This window comes from Coenobita brevimanus, chromosome 104, assembly GCF_032717465.1.
Source record: "Coenobita brevimanus isolate Jiangsu-jjx chromosome 104, ASM3271746v2, whole genome shotgun sequence".
In the NCBI taxonomy this organism is placed as follows: domain Eukaryota; kingdom Metazoa; phylum Arthropoda; class Malacostraca; order Decapoda; family Coenobitidae; genus Coenobita; species Coenobita brevimanus.
In genome coordinates, this window is record NC_137057.1 from 18,871,026 (window position 1) to 18,889,349 (window position 18,324).

At 40.7% G+C, this 18,324-nt stretch overlaps 1 protein-coding gene across 1 annotated transcript in view; it reads left to right on the plus strand.

The window, feature by feature from the left end:
* The first annotated feature begins 1,527 nt into the window (after positions 1-1,527).
* LOC145416044 (protein turtle-like) overlaps positions 1,528-18,324 on the plus strand; it is a 208,945-nt gene continuing 192,148 nt past the window's right edge. Inside the window, exons 1-4 of the mRNA XM_080285144.1 lie at positions 1,528-1,631; positions 2,026-2,177; positions 2,474-3,334; positions 15,817-15,949. Of these exons, the coding sequence (XP_080141270.1) occupies positions 1,528-1,631; positions 2,026-2,177; positions 2,474-3,334; positions 15,817-15,949 (1,250 nt within the window). The remainder of the gene's footprint in view (positions 1,632-2,025; positions 2,178-2,473; positions 3,335-15,816; positions 15,950-18,324) is intronic.

Below are 18,324 nucleotides of genomic sequence, written 5' to 3' on the forward strand. Positions count from 1 at the left end.
CCTCTCCAGCAGACCCTGGTGTGTGAAAGAGGAGATGACACGTCTAGTTAAGACATATGAAGTCTGGGGGGACACACACACTGTCATCATTGGCGACCAAGCCACGTACGAACTTCCAGTGACAATTAGAGATAAGTACAGAGATATGTTCCGCAATGTTGCTCTGCTTCCTGGAGGCTTTCATCAGGCACACAACTACTTGAATGCCATCTGCAAGATCCTGAGGGACTCTGGCATCGAGGAGCTTTTTGTATTGGCTGGGATGTGTAGTGAAGGAACAGCAAAGAAGATCTTTGGTGAAAGGGCTGACTACTACCAGTCTGTGCAGAATACTCAGTGAGGCACTCTGGCACCTGTACTGGGAGGAGTTTGAAGGCTGGGTTTCAGATGAATAATCCATGCAGTGGAAGGCAGCTGTTCAGGATGTCCTGAAGATACTGCTTAACAACAACAAGGATGCCACTGAACAGCTGGAGTCAATTCAGTCATGCCATGCACAACTTGCACTTCTCCAGGAGCAACTGGAAGAATTCCAGAAATCACTAGCAAATCGTCCAACAGCAGTGTTTTGGCTCAGCTTTCTAGAGATGTCTGACATACTTCACCGATTCATCTTCCACCAGACAGAAGGGAGCTGGCTTGGACACCTGTGTGAGTCAGCAAAGATGCTTCCATTTCTAACAGCAGCTGGCCATTACAAATATGGACAACAGTCCCTGCCTCTCTACTTGTCTGAGATGCGAGCTCTGCCTGACATAGGTCCAGAGGTATATCAAGCCATGCTGAATGGGCCTTTCATTGGGAGATGATCAGATGGATGCCACAATGGGGTATCTCCAGAGTCAAAGGCTTTTTGTCTCATTAACTCTCCTCCTCTTACTGACTCCCTTCAACCTCTGTCTCTTCGTCGCACTGTTGCATCTTTATCTCTTTTCTATTGCTACTTCAATGGTCACTACTCCTCTGAACTGTCTGCATGCATTCCTCCACCTCTACAATGGGCGCGTAGCATCCGTCTAGCAACAAACTCTCATCCATTTTCTGTCCAACTCTCTAATGCTGGAGTTAACCGTTACTCCCAGTCCTTCATTTATGCAACAGGTCAGCTCTGGAACTGTCTCCCTCTGTCTGTATTTCCTGCTTCCTGTGATCTGCAGTCTTTCAAACGCAGTGTGGCCAGGCATCTCGAAATGATCGGATCTTGAATTTGGCTCTCTCTTGTATTTTGTTTATCTCTTGGAAGGAGCAATTTTGCGGGCTCGTGGCCTTTGGTTCCTTCTTCCTTACATAAAAAAAAAAAAGATATGCTGTTAGAGCAAACCTACAATGCCGATGCAAAAGAAGAAAGTGGTCTTGATGGGATAACACTGAACTTTGCTGCTCGCACCAAATGGGTGTACACCAAGCCCATCACTTGCAGCAGTATCTTCTCAGTTGAAGTCCATGCTGCACCTGCACTCTCGGAGCCCCCACCATGAGACTGGTCAGACACGAGTGTCCAAGGATAGAGAAACAATTCTTAAAGTTATGGCGGCCATGCAGACAAATCCCTTGAGAGCAGAAGTATCAGTCCTAGTCAACATATCAGCAGTGCAACATGCAGATCCTGATATCCAGGCCGACTTGCCAATGTGAAAAGCATTGGTCTTGAAGCTCTCTCTGAGTCTATTAGATGTCAGCAAAAAAACAAAAACAAAGTGGTCAAGTTGAAGACATTCCACACCCAGAAGATGAAGGCAACAACGCTGATAGGTCTGTCTGCTACCCCTGGAAAGAGTGACGAGGTGGCTGCTCTTCAACACCTGACCTAGCTAGCTGTCAGTGGAGGTGAAGTTGATATCGTCAACTTATAGGCAAGCATGAATGCAGCAAGTTTCCTCCATCATTGTTCAATGACAATGGACTAAAGAGAGCAGCTGGAACAAAGTCCACGTTAGTTAAAGCCCTGAAGGAGGAAACCCAGGTGAACACAGTTTCTCATCTCCCACAGAATCAGCTCTACATGCTATGTTTGCAATACGCCAGTGGTCTTTCCATAAAAGTGAGAGTTTTGGAGCAATTGCCAGGTGATACCTCCATAACGTGCTGGACGATATTCCCGAAGGGACTGCCAGTATCCACTTCTGCTGTGATCGACACGGCCCAAACTGTCTCAAAGCTCCAGAGCAGCAGCACAGGTATGCCAAGTCATGACAAGCAAAGGTGTTTGAAGTCAGTGAGCAATACACGTCTCCTGATCCACAGGAGTTTTTTCCAGTTTCTGCCAACAAAGCAGCACTCTTGAACTTTTTGTGCATGGCATGGAGCCAGAATGAAGAGCTGAAGTCATCAATAAGTTTAATTCATCTGTATCTAGGTGGTAGTTTCACGGAGTAAACAAATACTGTACTATTGTCAAATGGTACTGTGAATGACGTGGCACAGCTGCAGTCCACGCAGCACGAAGCAGATACCAGAGTTATTCTACATTTAGTCTACAGCTTTCAGAAAGAGGGAGTGGAACGAGTAGTCATCTGTGCAAATGACACAGATGTCATTGTTTCATGTGTGTACTATGCTGCTGCACTCCCCAAGGAACTTCCTGAAACGTGGGTGCGAACCACACAATTCAGTTATCTGCCTGTCCATGAGATTGCATCTGCACTGGGCCCAGCACAATGCAGAGCAATCCCTTTCGTCCACAGCCTAAATGGGCGCGATATCACCAGCTTACCTTTCTTCACTGATAAAAAGACATGGCTGAGCTGCAGCAAAATGGTGGAAGTACCAGCACTCGAGGACTTTGGTGAAGCAGATGAAAGTTCTTCAAACATCATAACAGCAGACGTCATCCAGCAAGCCAGAGATCCGCTGGTGGCTGTGTACACCAAGAAGGGTGACGACTTTAAGAGGTCTGAGCTGGAAAACCAAAGAGTTCACAAGTTCTTGAACAACAAGTCAACACTGCTGAAACTTCTGCCCCCAACTGAAGATGCGTTTGTGTTGCATGTCAAACGGGCAGCACTGGCTACGCTGCTGGACAAAACAGCCCATATTGTCCAGCCAGATCTGGGACCATACACAAATTATGGCTGGTCATCAGTTGATGGCAAACTTGTACCAGTGCCTTCCACACAACCAGCATTGCCAGATCAGATGTCCAAGAACATTTCATGTGGCTGTCTGAAAGGCTGTAACAGAAACTGTTCGTGCTGCAGGAAAGGCATCCCTTGTTACATTGGTTGTCGTTGCCAGGGGTCAGAAAATATGTGCAGTCGTGTGAAGTTCAGTGTTCATCGGATGAAGAAAGCAGTGACTCTGATAGTGACAGTTAATGCACATGATCCTCACTTGTGTGCGATAATACCAAGCCTTTAAACATTTTGCCGACCGAGTTGTTGAGGTTTACTAAGTACAGTTGCATTAAAAAAATTTAGTTTTTCTTTTCTGTAAAAAAATATTTGGTTGTGTTTGGTGCAGTTCCCATGATAATAACTGTCAACCATTAGATCTACATGTAATGTTCATTGATGTTCGTTTGGTCGCATTAAAGTAGCAAAAAATGGTGTTAATCAGTGGTTATTTGGCTATTTTTCTACAAATAAGTGAACTGTATTTCGTTCTTAAAAGTCTCAAGTATCACAGAAACCAATTACTCTACCAATTTAGTGTCAGACAGAGTATGGGTAGTAATATTCTGTACTGAAGACAAAACTACATAAACTACATAGGGACTCAAACGGCAATTTTCGAGCAGATAGGGTTATGATACTTAGTGGCTTCCCAAAAATTTCCAGCAGCTTGTTCACTGGGTTGTCCCTCAAGAATATGTTCCTAGACATATGTGGATGTGACTAGCATGGGCCCACCTTTTACAGCACGTCATGTCTACTTTTCGAAAAATTCGGGTTTGGCCTCCTGGGTAATTCATCTTGCACCGACTAACTGAATTTTAATTTTGACAGCTTTTGACAATTATTCCACACAGTAAAAATGAAAACACATGGTAAAAGACTAAGGCAAGTGTACTACCTGTGAAAGTATTATGTGCGAGGAAAGAATACAGTAAGCCCTAACATCATAAGATGAGTATGAATGATGTCACTCTGAGGATTGTAGTAAATCATGAGAAGGGGTGACAAGAGGGAAAGGTCAAGGATACGCAACAGGTACAATTAGATATGGAGGCATCACGCTTGGCAATACTGTACACAGCAGCTACCTTTGGCTTTGAAATGAGTATAGGGAAAGTAGGGGGATACAAAGAAGGTTTGCAACTAGTCTCCTCAGACTGCTGAGTCTCATTTAGGAAGAGAATATGAAGTTTTAGAGGAGAGGTGGTGCTCAACAGAAAGTAAGAGGAATGGCCGCAAATGTACCTATGATTACCCTAGCAACCCAACCATGAATTGCGGCATTTGCCCCAACTACTATTAAAATCCTACCGTACTATGGTGATTCGTTAGCTCGAGCTAGCATATGACACAATATTCATTGAGCTCCAAGCAGAAGCACAAGACAAATCAGGGGATAAATGTGCCAAAGCCTCACCTCGTGTCTGTTGTAGTGACTGTTGTGTTGAGCATTGTGAGCCGTGAGTGGAAAAATGAAGGCTGTATGAGTGAGCTGAGATAAATATTCTGCAAAGATGATCAGTGATGAATAACAGACTGAAAAATAAAGGCAAAGGAACTCTGAGGAAAACCACGATGGCTGGTTTAATAAAAAGGTCAATGGCCGCCTACATTGATTACAGAACGACCAAAGAAGTCTCTTGAAATAAAGGCAACCTATGTTAATGGATGGCAATCTATAGGTGGAATTTACCCAATAAAATATTTGTACCAGACTGTGAACAGTCACGGAAACGTTCAGTGCAATAGCTATGATTTCATCATCATCCTGGAAAGAACATATCAATGAAACATCCTGGAAAGAAAGGTTATCAATGGAAAGATGCCTCAGAATCTTTCCGTTGAGGATAGGTTCAAAGGCCTTATATTAAATCAGTTGGCCGATAGAGGGTTTGAGGCTGCCACACTTCTTCGGGAGAGGCTAAATGAGAACAAATTTCCGGCAAGAGAGAGATTCATTTTGAAAGACAAAGACAAAACACGTTGCCCAGGCAGGGTGCCAGCACGAAACACAGCTTTTGAGAACAAGAGAAACGCTTACATAATATATGACTTATTACTATTAAGGTCAGTGAGTGCAGAGACTGTATCTTGTAAAGAAATTTTAGTAATGGTATGAGCAAATAACAGACAGACACATTATGGAAGAGTAGCAATGGAGTCGTCCAAAGTGAAGTTAGAGGGTATATCTATCTAACTATGTGTATGTATGTGTGTGTGTGTGTGTGTGTGTGTGTGTGTGTGTGTGTGTGTGTGTGTGTGTGTGTGTGTGTGTGTGCTATGCTGAGTGTGACATTGATGAGTTGAATGACAGTCTAACAAAAGTGCTTGGAGAATTAGTGGAGGTAACAGGGAAAGCTAACACAGCCATAACCAACAAGTATTCAAAAATGAACATCAAGTTCATGAAAAGAAGAAAGAATATGAAAGCAAAAACCAAAAAGGATGAAAAGAGAAAGAACAGAATTTAACAAGCTTATCGAGAGGATAAAAAGAGAAGAAAAAAGAAGGAGAAACATGGATCAGCTCAATGAAACCATCAGAAAAGGAAGAAGTCTGAAATAGGTCAGGAGAATGCACTAGGAAAGGAACACAACCCTGAAACAGTACACCTAGTTGCGCCTATACACCATTAGGACACCTGGGTCTCACAGACCCACAAAATAGAATTAAAAAAAAAAATACTTGTGTTTTATTTACTGAATCTTTGACCAATCTACAACCTTTTTGGTTCAATTTACTACGCAATAATGAATATACAATTAAAATTAACATATTTAAAGCATTTTAGGCAAATTTTTGAAAAAAATCTGTACAGTTTCTGTTTACATGGACCCCATAAGAAAAGAAACGACACAATGATGCTCACAATGCTGTCAAAGCTAGTGGCATGAAGTGTCTTCGTGGTGTGGAGAGGGCAATTCACAGGGTGAAAATATTTGCATCACACAACAGTAAATTTCAGCCCCCTTATCTAGTACACCTGGGTCTCTCAGACCCGACCACGACTTCAGTGTGTTATACACCAAAACAGAAGGAGACCTGGAAAACCACACAGCCACCTTTAGCATGGGCATCCACTCTTAGGAAGCTATTGGGATGGACAGGGGTCCCTGGCATATAGTAGTTGCTGAACAAGTAAGTGGCAAAACGTGGCCGGGTCTCTCAGACCCAGGTGTACTGTTTAAGGGTTTGATCACCGAAAGACAAAAACTGTGAAGTCATTAATTGTAGAGATAGAATGGGGAAGAGAACTGAAGAATTTTACAAAGAACTGGGATGAAAGACACTAGTACCATTAGCTAACTTTTCAGTTGGCACGAGTGAAATATTCGAGGTAACACCAAACGAAGGAAACATTTCTCCTAAAAGTATGAAAAGAAGAAAGGCCACAGAAGATGATAGAATAGTATCAGATTTACTGTCGGATGGAGGAGTAGAAGTACAGAACAGGCTCGCCCACTTATTTGCTCAGTGTATAAAGAAAAAGAAAAATCCCCAAATGTAGATTTCCCTTTCAAAAAAGGCGACTCAAAAGATCTTACTAACTATCCACGTATCGGTTTACTACCAGTAACTTACAAACTCTTCACTAAAGTCCATGCTAACAGAATAACAACAAACTTGGAAGAAAACCAACCTCGTGAACAGGCAGGATTCCGATGCAGGTATCGACTGCTGAACAACTACACACAGTGTATTAGCTAACTGAGAAAACTACAGTATATAATAAAGAAAACTGTGCTTAGGTTTTGTTGATTACGAAAAGGCTTTCGACTCAGTGGAGCATATAACCATCATAATTTCACTCTGAATGAGAACACTAAAACTGCTCGAGAGCATATACAAAGAGTTAACCACTACAATTAAATTTCACAAAGAATCGGAAAAAATAAAAACTGAGAAGGGCGTGCATCAGGGAGATACAATTTCACCAAAATTATTTACAGTATGCCTAGAATGTATTTTTACAAAGCTAGACTGGGAGAACAAGGAGTGAACATAGATGGAAAAACATATATCATTTTAGATTGCAGATGACATTGTCCTAATCTCAGAAAAGGCAAAGACATTGCAATAAACGATAAATGACCTGAAATGAGATAGTCTCAATGTAGGGCTAAAGATGAGCCGAAGTAAAACTAATGTTGAACGAAAATCCAGCAAAGAGCGTCATCAAAATAAGCGAAGAAATTCATGAAGAAGTCGAGGAGAACAATTTCTTGGAACAAATACTAAAACTAACGAAAGACCATGGTATCAAAATAAAAAGGCGCATTACAATTGGCTGGAAAGATTCGGTAAATACGAGTACACACACATCATGCAAAGTAGCTTGCCAATATGTATGAAACGAAAAGTATATAACAAATGTATAATCCCAGCTATGACGAACGGTTGTGAGACCTGGAAACTGATAAAATCGATGGACAATCGAGTAATCCGTTCTCAAAGAGCAATGAAAAGGTCAATGTTGGAAGTATGTTTAGGAGACATGAAATGATCAACTTGGGTGAGGGAGCAGATTAAAGTCAAAGACATTATAGATGTTATAAAAGAAGAGAAATGGAGGTGGGCAGGTCACGTAGCAAGAATAAGGAATAACCGTTGGAGCAAGAGACTGACTGAACTCCAAGAAATTTTAAAAGTAGCAGAAAAAAGCAAGCCAGGAGGCGGAAAGATAAAATAAAGATTTTTGTGAGCAAAACTTGGCAGAGACTGGCTCAGTCGAGGAAATCCTGGAAAACGATGTAGGAGGCCCTTGTTTAGCAGTAGACTTGCAATGAGTGATTTTATATGCATACATACATACATACATATATATATATATATATATATATATATATATATATATATATATATATATATATATATATATATATCCATCATCCAATCCTATGTTGCCCCATGAGGAGCGTAAGAGCCCGGGGCTAAGCAAATTGGTCCTGACATTTATGATGAGAGTGACCAGCCTCACACATCCGTAAGTGGCATTGTGTGAGCAATAAACCCCAACCATCCCTTGGATATAAACCTACACAGGCTCAATCCGACTGGAGCGCCTTAATTACCCACTAAACCACCAGGCGCCATAATTTGGTTATATGGTTACCACCCAGCATAGTACAGTAATTGGTTTCCTGGTATAGAGGAAACCATTTGGCTTGTCACTCAGTGTAGAATCACCCATAGGCAGAAGCAAGAGGAAAGTATGAAGAAAAGAAAGACAGAAGAGGGAATGCAAAGTCACCTGTAGGCAGAAGAAAGAGGAATGAATGAAGGAAAGAAAAACAGAAGAGGAAGGAAGGAAGAGAGGAAAGGGAAGACACCCAAAGCAGCACTACATTGATGAGTGGATGGTGTATATATAGATAGATAGATACATAGATAGATACGTAGATAAATAGAGATAGATAGGTAGATAGACAGAGAAAGACAGATAGAGATAGATAGATAGATTGATAGGTAGATAGACAGACAGAAAGACAGATAGATAGAGAGATAAATAGATAGATAGATTGATACGGTAGAGGATAGAATGTACAAAGAGAGAGAAATACAGGCCTAGGAAAAAAAGGAAAGGAATAATTGGTGAATAAACTAAGAATGAATGAGAAATAATGCAGAGGGGTGAAAAAAATATAGGAACAGTGGAACAGATCAGAAAAGAAATGAAATACTGTATAATGAAATGGACATGGAATGATGAGAATGGGAGGATGGAAAAAACTGCAGGGGTGAACAAGTGAATGGTGATGAGATGAGAATAGAAGTAGAGAGAAATTGGATAGGGAAAAAAGAAGACTAATGAATGGAGACCAGGGACTGCATTAAAAAATAAAAAAAACAAAGCATCTACCCATAATTGCGTATCGCCTGCCATCACTAAAAAAAAAAAAAAAAAATGTAGACCTTCATCCGTAATGCACTGGCGAACGTAGGCATATCATCGCAGCTTTGCCAAAATCACTAACCAAGAAGCCACATATCCCCGGATACTGCCGACACAGTTGGATACAATTTGCCCATTTGGTTTTGAGCTACTTTGGGAACAGAGAGACACACACACAGTCGCAAGCGATTAGAGTATCGCCTCGCTAGTAGGTCGATGAAGGAGAATTGACGATAGGTTGAAGGGTACGACGGAATCCCGTGATGAAAATAAATGTAGGTTCCGAAATATTCTGTGTTAGAGAAAGAGGCGAAGGGAATAACGGTCGATAGTAAGAGAATTCACGAGGAAAAAAAGACACAGTACTGATGAAGGTGTTAATTAGATGTTATTACGGAGGTGGCTGTGGGATGACAAAGGTATATAATGGAATCCCGTGCTCTTAATATCGTGAGATACAGCACTCACTTCAAACACACAGACACACACACACACACACACACACACACACACACACACACACATACACATAAAGAGAGAGAGAGAGAGAGAGAGAGAGAGAGAGAGAGAGAGAGAGAGAGAGAGAGAGAGAGAGAGAGAGAGAGAGAGAGAGAGAGAGAGATTACATTATAATGAGGTAATTTAAGAAATATGGGGATGTAATGTACTTGTGGAGCGTCAAACCTAACCTCACCTAACATCTTATATCCCTTTCTATTGATCCCATTGGCAAGCAGTAACAGGGTAAGGACGTTGATTCTGATGGTGGGCAGAGGGCGGGTGTCCCTCTCGCACCCTAACCGGTGTTTGCCTAGCTCCAGGTGTCTTTGGATAGTGTGTGCTGGTTGGTGGTGGCCTGCTGTATTTCACCAACGCATCGGGTGGTCTTGGCCCTGATGTGGTATTTCTGAGAGGTTCGAATTCCAGTGAATCAAAGGGTGATAATCAAGTTATTTTAATTTGAGCACCCGTACTCTTCCGTAAGCTTTATCTGTCTGCCACAACAACACCTTTGTTGTTGTCAGTGCAACGTGCAGTGTATGAAGAGATTCCCCAGTTTTTAGAAGTATTTTAGATACACAGCTATCTGCCCATAAACTGTGTCGGACTGACTGGTTGAGTCAGGTGCTTCTCTCTTAGGTGATTATGGTGTGACAGTGTGCTGGGGATGGTCAAGAATGAGCATTGCAACATCTGGGTTGCTTCAGGAAGGACCTTGGGAGATGTGGAAGAAACGGCTGGAACTGAACTGACGTGTTATGAGGCTGGGGAGGGGGGAGATGCAGATGAAGAGTACAGGGGAAGTTACCAATAGGGAAGGCCTCTGTAACGGATCCAGTGCGAGGAGAGAGGAGCGAGGTTGATGGAACAACTTGGATTTGAGGATCAGGAGCAAGGGTTACGGTGAAATGAGGACATAGGTGGGTTTGTGAGAGGCTGAAGTATTATGGATAATGTGATACCGCCAGTGGATCGGTTATGTAGAGCAGTGTAAGAATCTATATCAGAAGAAAAATAACTGAAGGGCCATTCATAGGAAGAACTGTCGATACCAGATGAACAAGCTCAAACAGGTTCTTGGTGGAACTTTTCTAGGTGTATTTTGACATGATTTTAAGCCATCCTTCGATTCGTTTTTTGGTGTCTTGGTCTCTCTCTGCTCCCCTCTTTTTTTCTTTTTCATTTTCCTTTTTTAGTACGAGGGATGACCGAAGCATCGATTATACACCTTGTGGGCACAGTTGAACCCCCTTGGGAGCTAAAGCATCTGTGCTGCGGTGGTAATATCACCAGGCACTTGACGACAGAAGCCAGCACCGACTAGTTTTGCATGACTGAACTTCCTTGCTTCACAATGCGTTCGAAAGAGTAAATGATTCTTACTCCATGCCACTCTTTAAATCTATGCGATGCCACTTCGTACCCAGCTATAAAGTAATTTGATATTCTGAATCTGACATTCAATCGTTAAATGAGATATTCTCCTGCAATTCCCATTTTAGCCTTGTTATCTAAATATTATGGCAAATTTTGCGTGTCATTGCCAACCAAAATAACATTAGTATTATAATACTTGATGTCTTATTGGGTATAAAGTTTTGTCAAGCTTCATCAGTTTCATCAGTGTCAGTTAGGCATCTTGAAAACAACAGGCCCTGCAACAGATCCCTAAAAGAGAGAGAGAGAGAGAGAGAGAGAGAGAGAGAGAGAGAGAGAGGGCACTCACAGCATATTAAACAAACCGACAAACAAAACTTCTTTCATTTCCATCATCTTGTTAGAGAACAGCTGTCAGAGTTACATAAATTTTCTCATCTTCCATTCTGTTGTTAATATTCTTGTATATACTTGATTTTTCCACGTTTTCCTCCCTCCTTCTTCTTCTGCTTTGTTTTCTAATAACGTATTCTCTTTTGTCCCACTGTTCCTTTCGATACCTCAATGTCTTTTTATTATTTTCTTATCTTTTTCTGTCTCTGAAATGTCCTTTATATCCTTTTCTCTCTGGCTGTCTCTGAGATCTTTTATCATATTTTAAGTTCCCCAGTACCTTTATCCTATCGAACTCAATTATTTCCTACAAATTTCTCCATTTTCATCTCTCTCTCTCTCTCTCTCTGTTATGTGTCATTCTATTCTCATTCCAGCAAATACTCATTTCCACTTTTATTACCCCAGTGTCGGTTTTCTTTCCCCTCTTACTCACTACTCCCTCCTCCGTCTCCTCCGTCTCCTCCTCCTCCTCCTCCTCCTCCTCCTCTTCTTCTTCTTCTTGTTTTTCTTCTTCTTCTTCCGTGACTACTGGATCCAACACTGGGAAATAAAATGTATCTCTCACTCCAGTGATTCCAACTGGTATTAAGTGTGGTGTAAAGAGTGGTTGTCTCTCCCTGCTGTCTCCTTTGGTACGCCCTTAGAGAGAGAGAGAGAGAGAGAGAGAGAGAGAGAGAGAGAGAGAGAGAGAGAGAGAGAGAGAAAGAAAGAGGTGGCGGTGGTGGTGGTAGGCTATAACCAAATACTATTAAAATTATTAATAATTTATCTTTAGAATCGGAGAACCCCAATGCAAACTCATGATTCATCACAGCGCTCTACCCCCAGTGCCTTGCAAACATACATTTAAACTGAAACATTCCAACATCTTTAGCAAGTTATCATTTTCATTCTGACTGTGTACAGAGCCCACTGGTTCTCAAACTGGGAGCCATGCACTCCAAGGGTGCCACTGCAGCACTTTAGGCAGACGATGGCGGGCTACTTTAAAAAGTAAATCGATGTGTGTCTCTGAAATCGCACTTAGAATTCTGTTGCCATTTTCCACAGCATACTTATATGAATCTGATTTCTCCACCCTTCTAGACATAAAAAGTAAATTCCAAAATCAGTTGGATGTGGACCCAGATATGATATGTGCGTTATCAGTGACTCAACCTTGAATCAGTTGACTTATTGAAAGCAAACAGTGTCATCCATACCAGTGATATACAACAAAATGTGCATTTTAATTTGATGTAAGCATTAAAATAAATGTGGGGTACTAAAACATTTTTTTTCTCATAATTATTTCTGATCTGATGGCTCGAGAAAAAATTGAAGGAAGGCCACGAGAATGTTAGGATCCCCACAAGTGGGGCATGAAGTGAAACAATTTGAGAAACACCGGAACAGGTGGGTATCAAGCAGGTTAATTCATGCCCCAGCACACATATTACTGAGTTATTTTGGGCTGTTGTTGTGTCTAATTATCATAACGTTACCAGAATTTAAGTTGTAGTTTACTTTCATTTTTCTGAAACAAGAATCCATTTTGATACTTTATAATATCTGTTCTCAGTTAATTCTGGAGTCACTCAGTGACTAATTGATGGGTATATTGGTCTACGAACTTAGTGATTATCATTCATGTGCTTCTTATCGCATTATTGGGGGTGCTATAGAGCCTTCTGTGATGTCCCTGTTAAGTGAGTGGAGACGCAAATGCGGTGTCCAACTGGTTACCAAGCCTGCACACTCTTCGCCCAGCACGGGAGGGCCTGTAGAGGCGATTGCTTGTCTGCGGTTGATGGGTTTGCTCGACCGGAGAAAATCAACAAAAAACATAGCGTTCTGTTCTTTGGGCTGTCTGGTCACTGTTTGTTCTTAGAAAATAACTGAATTATTGCTTGGTTGTGAGCTGCTAATGGAAGAGGAAAAGAGAGGCAACACGAACTTGTGAGTCAAAATGCCTTGGATTTGGAAAGAAACAATGCTCGGAGCAGTGTTCGAAACAGGCAGGTATGTTAGGAGGGGTAGGGTCATGATCTTTGACAAAAGTGGCACTCCAAGTGGGAGTGGGGTGCGACCTTTTTTAGATGGGTGCTCTAAGCCTATTTCGATAAATATTATTGAACATGGGCCAGTATGTGGCCACATGCAGTAATGGATACCAAAGCACGATTAAAAAATCACGATGAATTATTGCCGATATCACAGGCTTTTTTGTTTTTTTCTTAGTTATATATTGTATCATCTTCAAAGCCTCCCCTGAATTGCCAGCTCTTGGGAAGCATGCTTCAAATTTTTCTTGGAAATAATATTAAATATAGCTTTAATAAAGGTGATGTATTTTAAATTTATCCGAAAATCACACTACATTATGATGGTCAATTTCATCATGTGGTATATTTTGGGACAAGATTACGAACTTAACTAAGTCTTCTTCACAGTGTGATGAACATAGTTAATAGGGTGCACATAAATTACTCTCCTAACTTTCAACAGAGTAAAAGCGATGTTTTAATTCACTTTTCACATGACCATATATCAAATAGAAATACGGTCCTCATAACAATAAACATTTTATTTGAGGGGGTCTTCTTATAACCTCCTATACACTCTATTTCCATGGGTCTCCAGTGTATTTGAGGGGTCAGCCCCCCCCCCCACATCTCGAACGCTGGTTTTGAGTGAGTTGTATTAGGTACAGTGGAAAATGATGAAACAACTTTGTCTGAAAACAGTGCAATCTTCTAATATGGCCAAACACTGAATGCCTTATGTTTCATCTCAGTAAACGCCTAAATAGGAATGTATAGTTTGCCTACTTACGCTTGTAAGTAGGCAACCTACTCCAAGTACAGTAAGAATTAGCATTACTGTGAAACACCTGACCCTGAGGCAGAGCTAGTGTGCACAGGAAAAAATAATGTTAGTGAAGCTCCCTCCCCCCTCCCAAAAAAAAGTCAATGAATAATTTAGCAGTTAGAATATGCAATAATCAGGAGGAAAACCTTGATATGAAAGTCGTTTGTTTTTTTCACAGAAGTCAAAATTCCATTTATCACGTGTCACTGGCGTAGTTACCCCAGTAGCAAATGGTGAAATAGAAGATAAGGTGATAATGAAAGGAGACAGGTGAGCCGCCAGATAAATATTTGTCTTATCAGTTTTGCTGGATGTAAGGGTAACCCTAGACCCTAGCTGTATTTACTCAGTGGTCAATTTTGCCTACTGATAACACATTAGTTGTTTTTCCATAAATTGCACAGATACTTTTCCTTGAACTTAGTGGGTGTAACTTATAGTGTCGGAGGAGCAAAATGAGAGTATTTGCCAATAGAAGTCTGAATAACTCTTTTTTAGCTTTCTTGACGGCACGCCATTGGTTTTGTGTAATATGTGTAAGGCTCCCATTGGTAGCAGGTGCCTCTATTGTTTGAACGTGGCTGGAGATTGCACTTAAGACAGTCTAGTGGCTAGTTAGCCGAGAGAGGCAGAGTAAGTCTGCTTTATAAGCTCGACGACAATGTGAGAGAGACATTTTTTGACACATTTGTTCACATTTGTACACATTTTGTCACATTTTCACGTTTTCACACTTTTTGTCACTGTCATATGACACTTTGTCACATTTTGTTGCACTTTTCCTCATATTTTCACACATTATTCAATATGTGACTTTGATTACAAAACACACTGTTTGTGCACCATTTCCCATTTTTGGTTCACTTCTTCATTTACACTAATGTGTGAATTATATCTGGATTATCTCATCAACAAGTTCTCCAAGTTTCCTTGACCTTTGTGAGTACTTAGCCTCACTGAGCGTATTCTGGTTAGGTAAGAAATAATTCGTTTTATATTTGTATTCTGAGGCCTATATGAATTCCCTTTCTTGTAAAACGAATCCTGGTTTCTTCCTTGGTGTGTGTATGTTATAGGGTACAGTAAAGTTAAGTTAGTTTTCTTGCGAGCTTTACCTTACCACTTTTGGTGATTGATTTAGGGCTAAGAGTGCACTGTAATATACACTCCCATAACACACGGGAAAAAAAAAATCATGAAAATAGTTAAGTTATACAAACTATGTACTGCCCAGCAATTAGAAAAGATATAAGAACATAATTACAGGAGTATATTCATGATGAATTTCTAATCGTAGAAATACGAAAAAAGAACACATTACTAATAGTAAAGCTGGTATGTTTCTGTGGGTGTTAATGTTTTAGGTAACTCTCATTCACTCATGGGCATACTTCTTCCTTCACGTTTACCACACTTTTTCTGTGTCTGCTTACTCTCTTCCTCTTTCTCGCATCTCTCCTGTCACTTTCTAGTACCATTCGCACGTTCATTTATCATTTCTAAGTTTAAAATGCCCATCCTAACTAAGTCACTTACTTCTAAGCAGACTTTTTTCTAACATACATAAACACAGTTTTATCTAAATCTGTGAACTTTCCTATCTTTATAGCTAGCTAGCTCCTTAGGGCTTACCTGCCTATTAGCCATTCTGCCACTGACTTATTGTTTTTGCTGTGTTTGTTGCAGTTGTGTGGCGGCGCGTGGAGGCGGTGTCTGGCCAGGAGGCGGTGCTGCCCTGTGAGGTAGGCAGCATCCAGCCCTCCGATATGGTCTACGTGGTGCTGTGGTACAGGAATGACAACAAGGAGCCCATCTACAGGTGTGTGTGTGTGTGTGTGTGTGTGTGTGTGTGTGTGCGTGATCTCATGGGATTTAAGTAAAGAAGCTACTGTACATCAGCCGCGATTATGTGTGAGGAGGTATGAATTGTGGTGATGAGTTTACATATGATTCTGTAGAAGAGAAGAGAAAGAGTTTTGCTTTGTTGGGGACAGAATGTGTGTGTGTGTGTGTGTGTGTGTGTGTGTGTGTGTGTGTGTGTGTGTGTGTGTGTGTGTTAAAGAGTTGGGAGTAATTGCCAGTACTGCTATGACAAAAACTCTGTTCCTCTTTTGAAAGGCCATAACATTATTTACGATATTGGAGATAAACACAGATGACTGAGAATAACTGTTATCAATAAATGCAACATTCATGATGATTTACCGTATTAAGCACTTGAGCCTGAATCCCGATACTACAAAATACGTAGTAAACCTATCCTTGGCATAAATCTTGTTTTTTTTTTTTTTGTTTATCATTCTGTAGTCTCGGTCATATCAAGTCTTCCCCCTTTTCTCCATTATGATTCTCCACTTCTCTTCCTTGTTATATTTTTCTTCCCTATTTCCCCTTCCTCCTCGTCAGTCTTCTCAAATTTCCCTTTCTCTTCATCATTCTTCCCCAGTTTCTTTTCCTCTTCATCACCCTTCTCACCTCTTTATGCTTTTCATCAACCTTCCCGATTTTCCCTTCCTGTTCATCAGTCTTCCTCATTTTTTCTTCCATTTTATCAGTTTTCCTTCTTCCCCGTCCTCTTCACCAGTCTTTCCCGATTCCCTTTCCTTTTCGCCAGTCTTTCCCGATTCCCTTTCTTCTTCACCAGTCTTTCCCGATTCCCTTTCCCCTTCACCAGATTTTCCCGATCCCTTTGCCTCTTTACCAGTCATCTACACTTACCTTTCCTCTTCGTCATTCTCCCCATATCCCACTTCTCTTCACCAGTCTTCCGCGGTTTCCCTGCCTCATCACAAGTCTTTCTTTCTTCCCCATTTTATTCAAATCTTTACCAAGGGCTTCAGGTCTTTCTCGTAGTTTGTCTTCTCTCTTTATCTTCCCTCTTTTTGATTCTTCTCCCCTATCCCTTGCTCTTCACCACTTTTCAGCCTTTTCTCTACTTCCTCATCCTCTTCATATCTTTACACGCCCTCTACAGGCTTCATTTTCTTTGCCTATCCTGGCTTCGCATTTCCTAACGTTCCATTCTGTGAGAAATGGCTTTGGCAAGAGGATCTTCTATTACTTTCTTCTCTGTTCAGGACGAACTCACTTCTCCCGAAACTTGCTCTTCATCATGCTCTACCACTCTGTTTGACCACCTAATTCTCTGTCTTTCTCCATTTTTCATTCCAAATATCTCATTCTTATAAACTTTTCAAATTAGTATCTCTCCGTAAGGCCAAACCACCTGTCAGAAAGTCTAAGAATTTGTCTTACATAAAGTCGGAATCCAAACGGGACAATTTTCACGAATCCTTACTTGATTTTCTACATCTGTCCCTCAACGGCATATCGTAGACACCCCCGCGATATGGAGCCTACTTTGTTTCAGTTGATCTGTGTCTTGATTCTTCTCCCATAGGCTTAGTCCTTGCATCACTACCGTCGCTACTGTAAGTTCTTATCGGAACTAATAAATTATTATAATATGTTTAATTATTCACGTCATTATATTCTATTTTCTTGTAATTTTTCCGAATGCCTTTTCTTCAAATCGTCTTTGTTAAATTTTTGAGTTCGTCGAATCGTCGTCCATAACACAGTGTGAATTATGGCCACAGCATATTATACAACTTTTGTTTGTCTTCTCAAGCGAAATTTCTAAAGTTGTTATTTATTTTATATACTGTGAATTACGTGGGAAATAAATGTATCGTCTCGTATTAATGATATATTTACTATAAGTTTTTGTCCTGCTTACGGCATTTTGTGGTGCAGTATATATTCCACAGTTAGAAGTTTCATGATCTCCAATATTTTTTAATGAAATGTATTTTCATAAACACTAAATGGTGCTTTCTTCAGTGTTTTAGTAATATTACCAAGGTTTTGTAAACAGGTTAACGAAAGGAAGCATACACCATCAGTAACACCTTTCATCATTCATGCTTTGTGAAACAAGTACTTCTGAACCTCGAGCTCAGATAAGACGTCATCATCTGAATCGGTTTCTGTTTCGAAACAGCTTTAGTAAGGCTAACGAATGCATTTTTTTTTTTGTATAGTACCTAAGAAGGTAGCCTTAATTTCGGATATGGATAAGAATTTATAATTGTTAAACACATTCATTCACCATTCAGGCTAATCTAGTTAGTCCTGTTCCGCAATCGAAGCTCTTCTATTATTTCCACTACCTCATTTGTTTTTACACCTTCA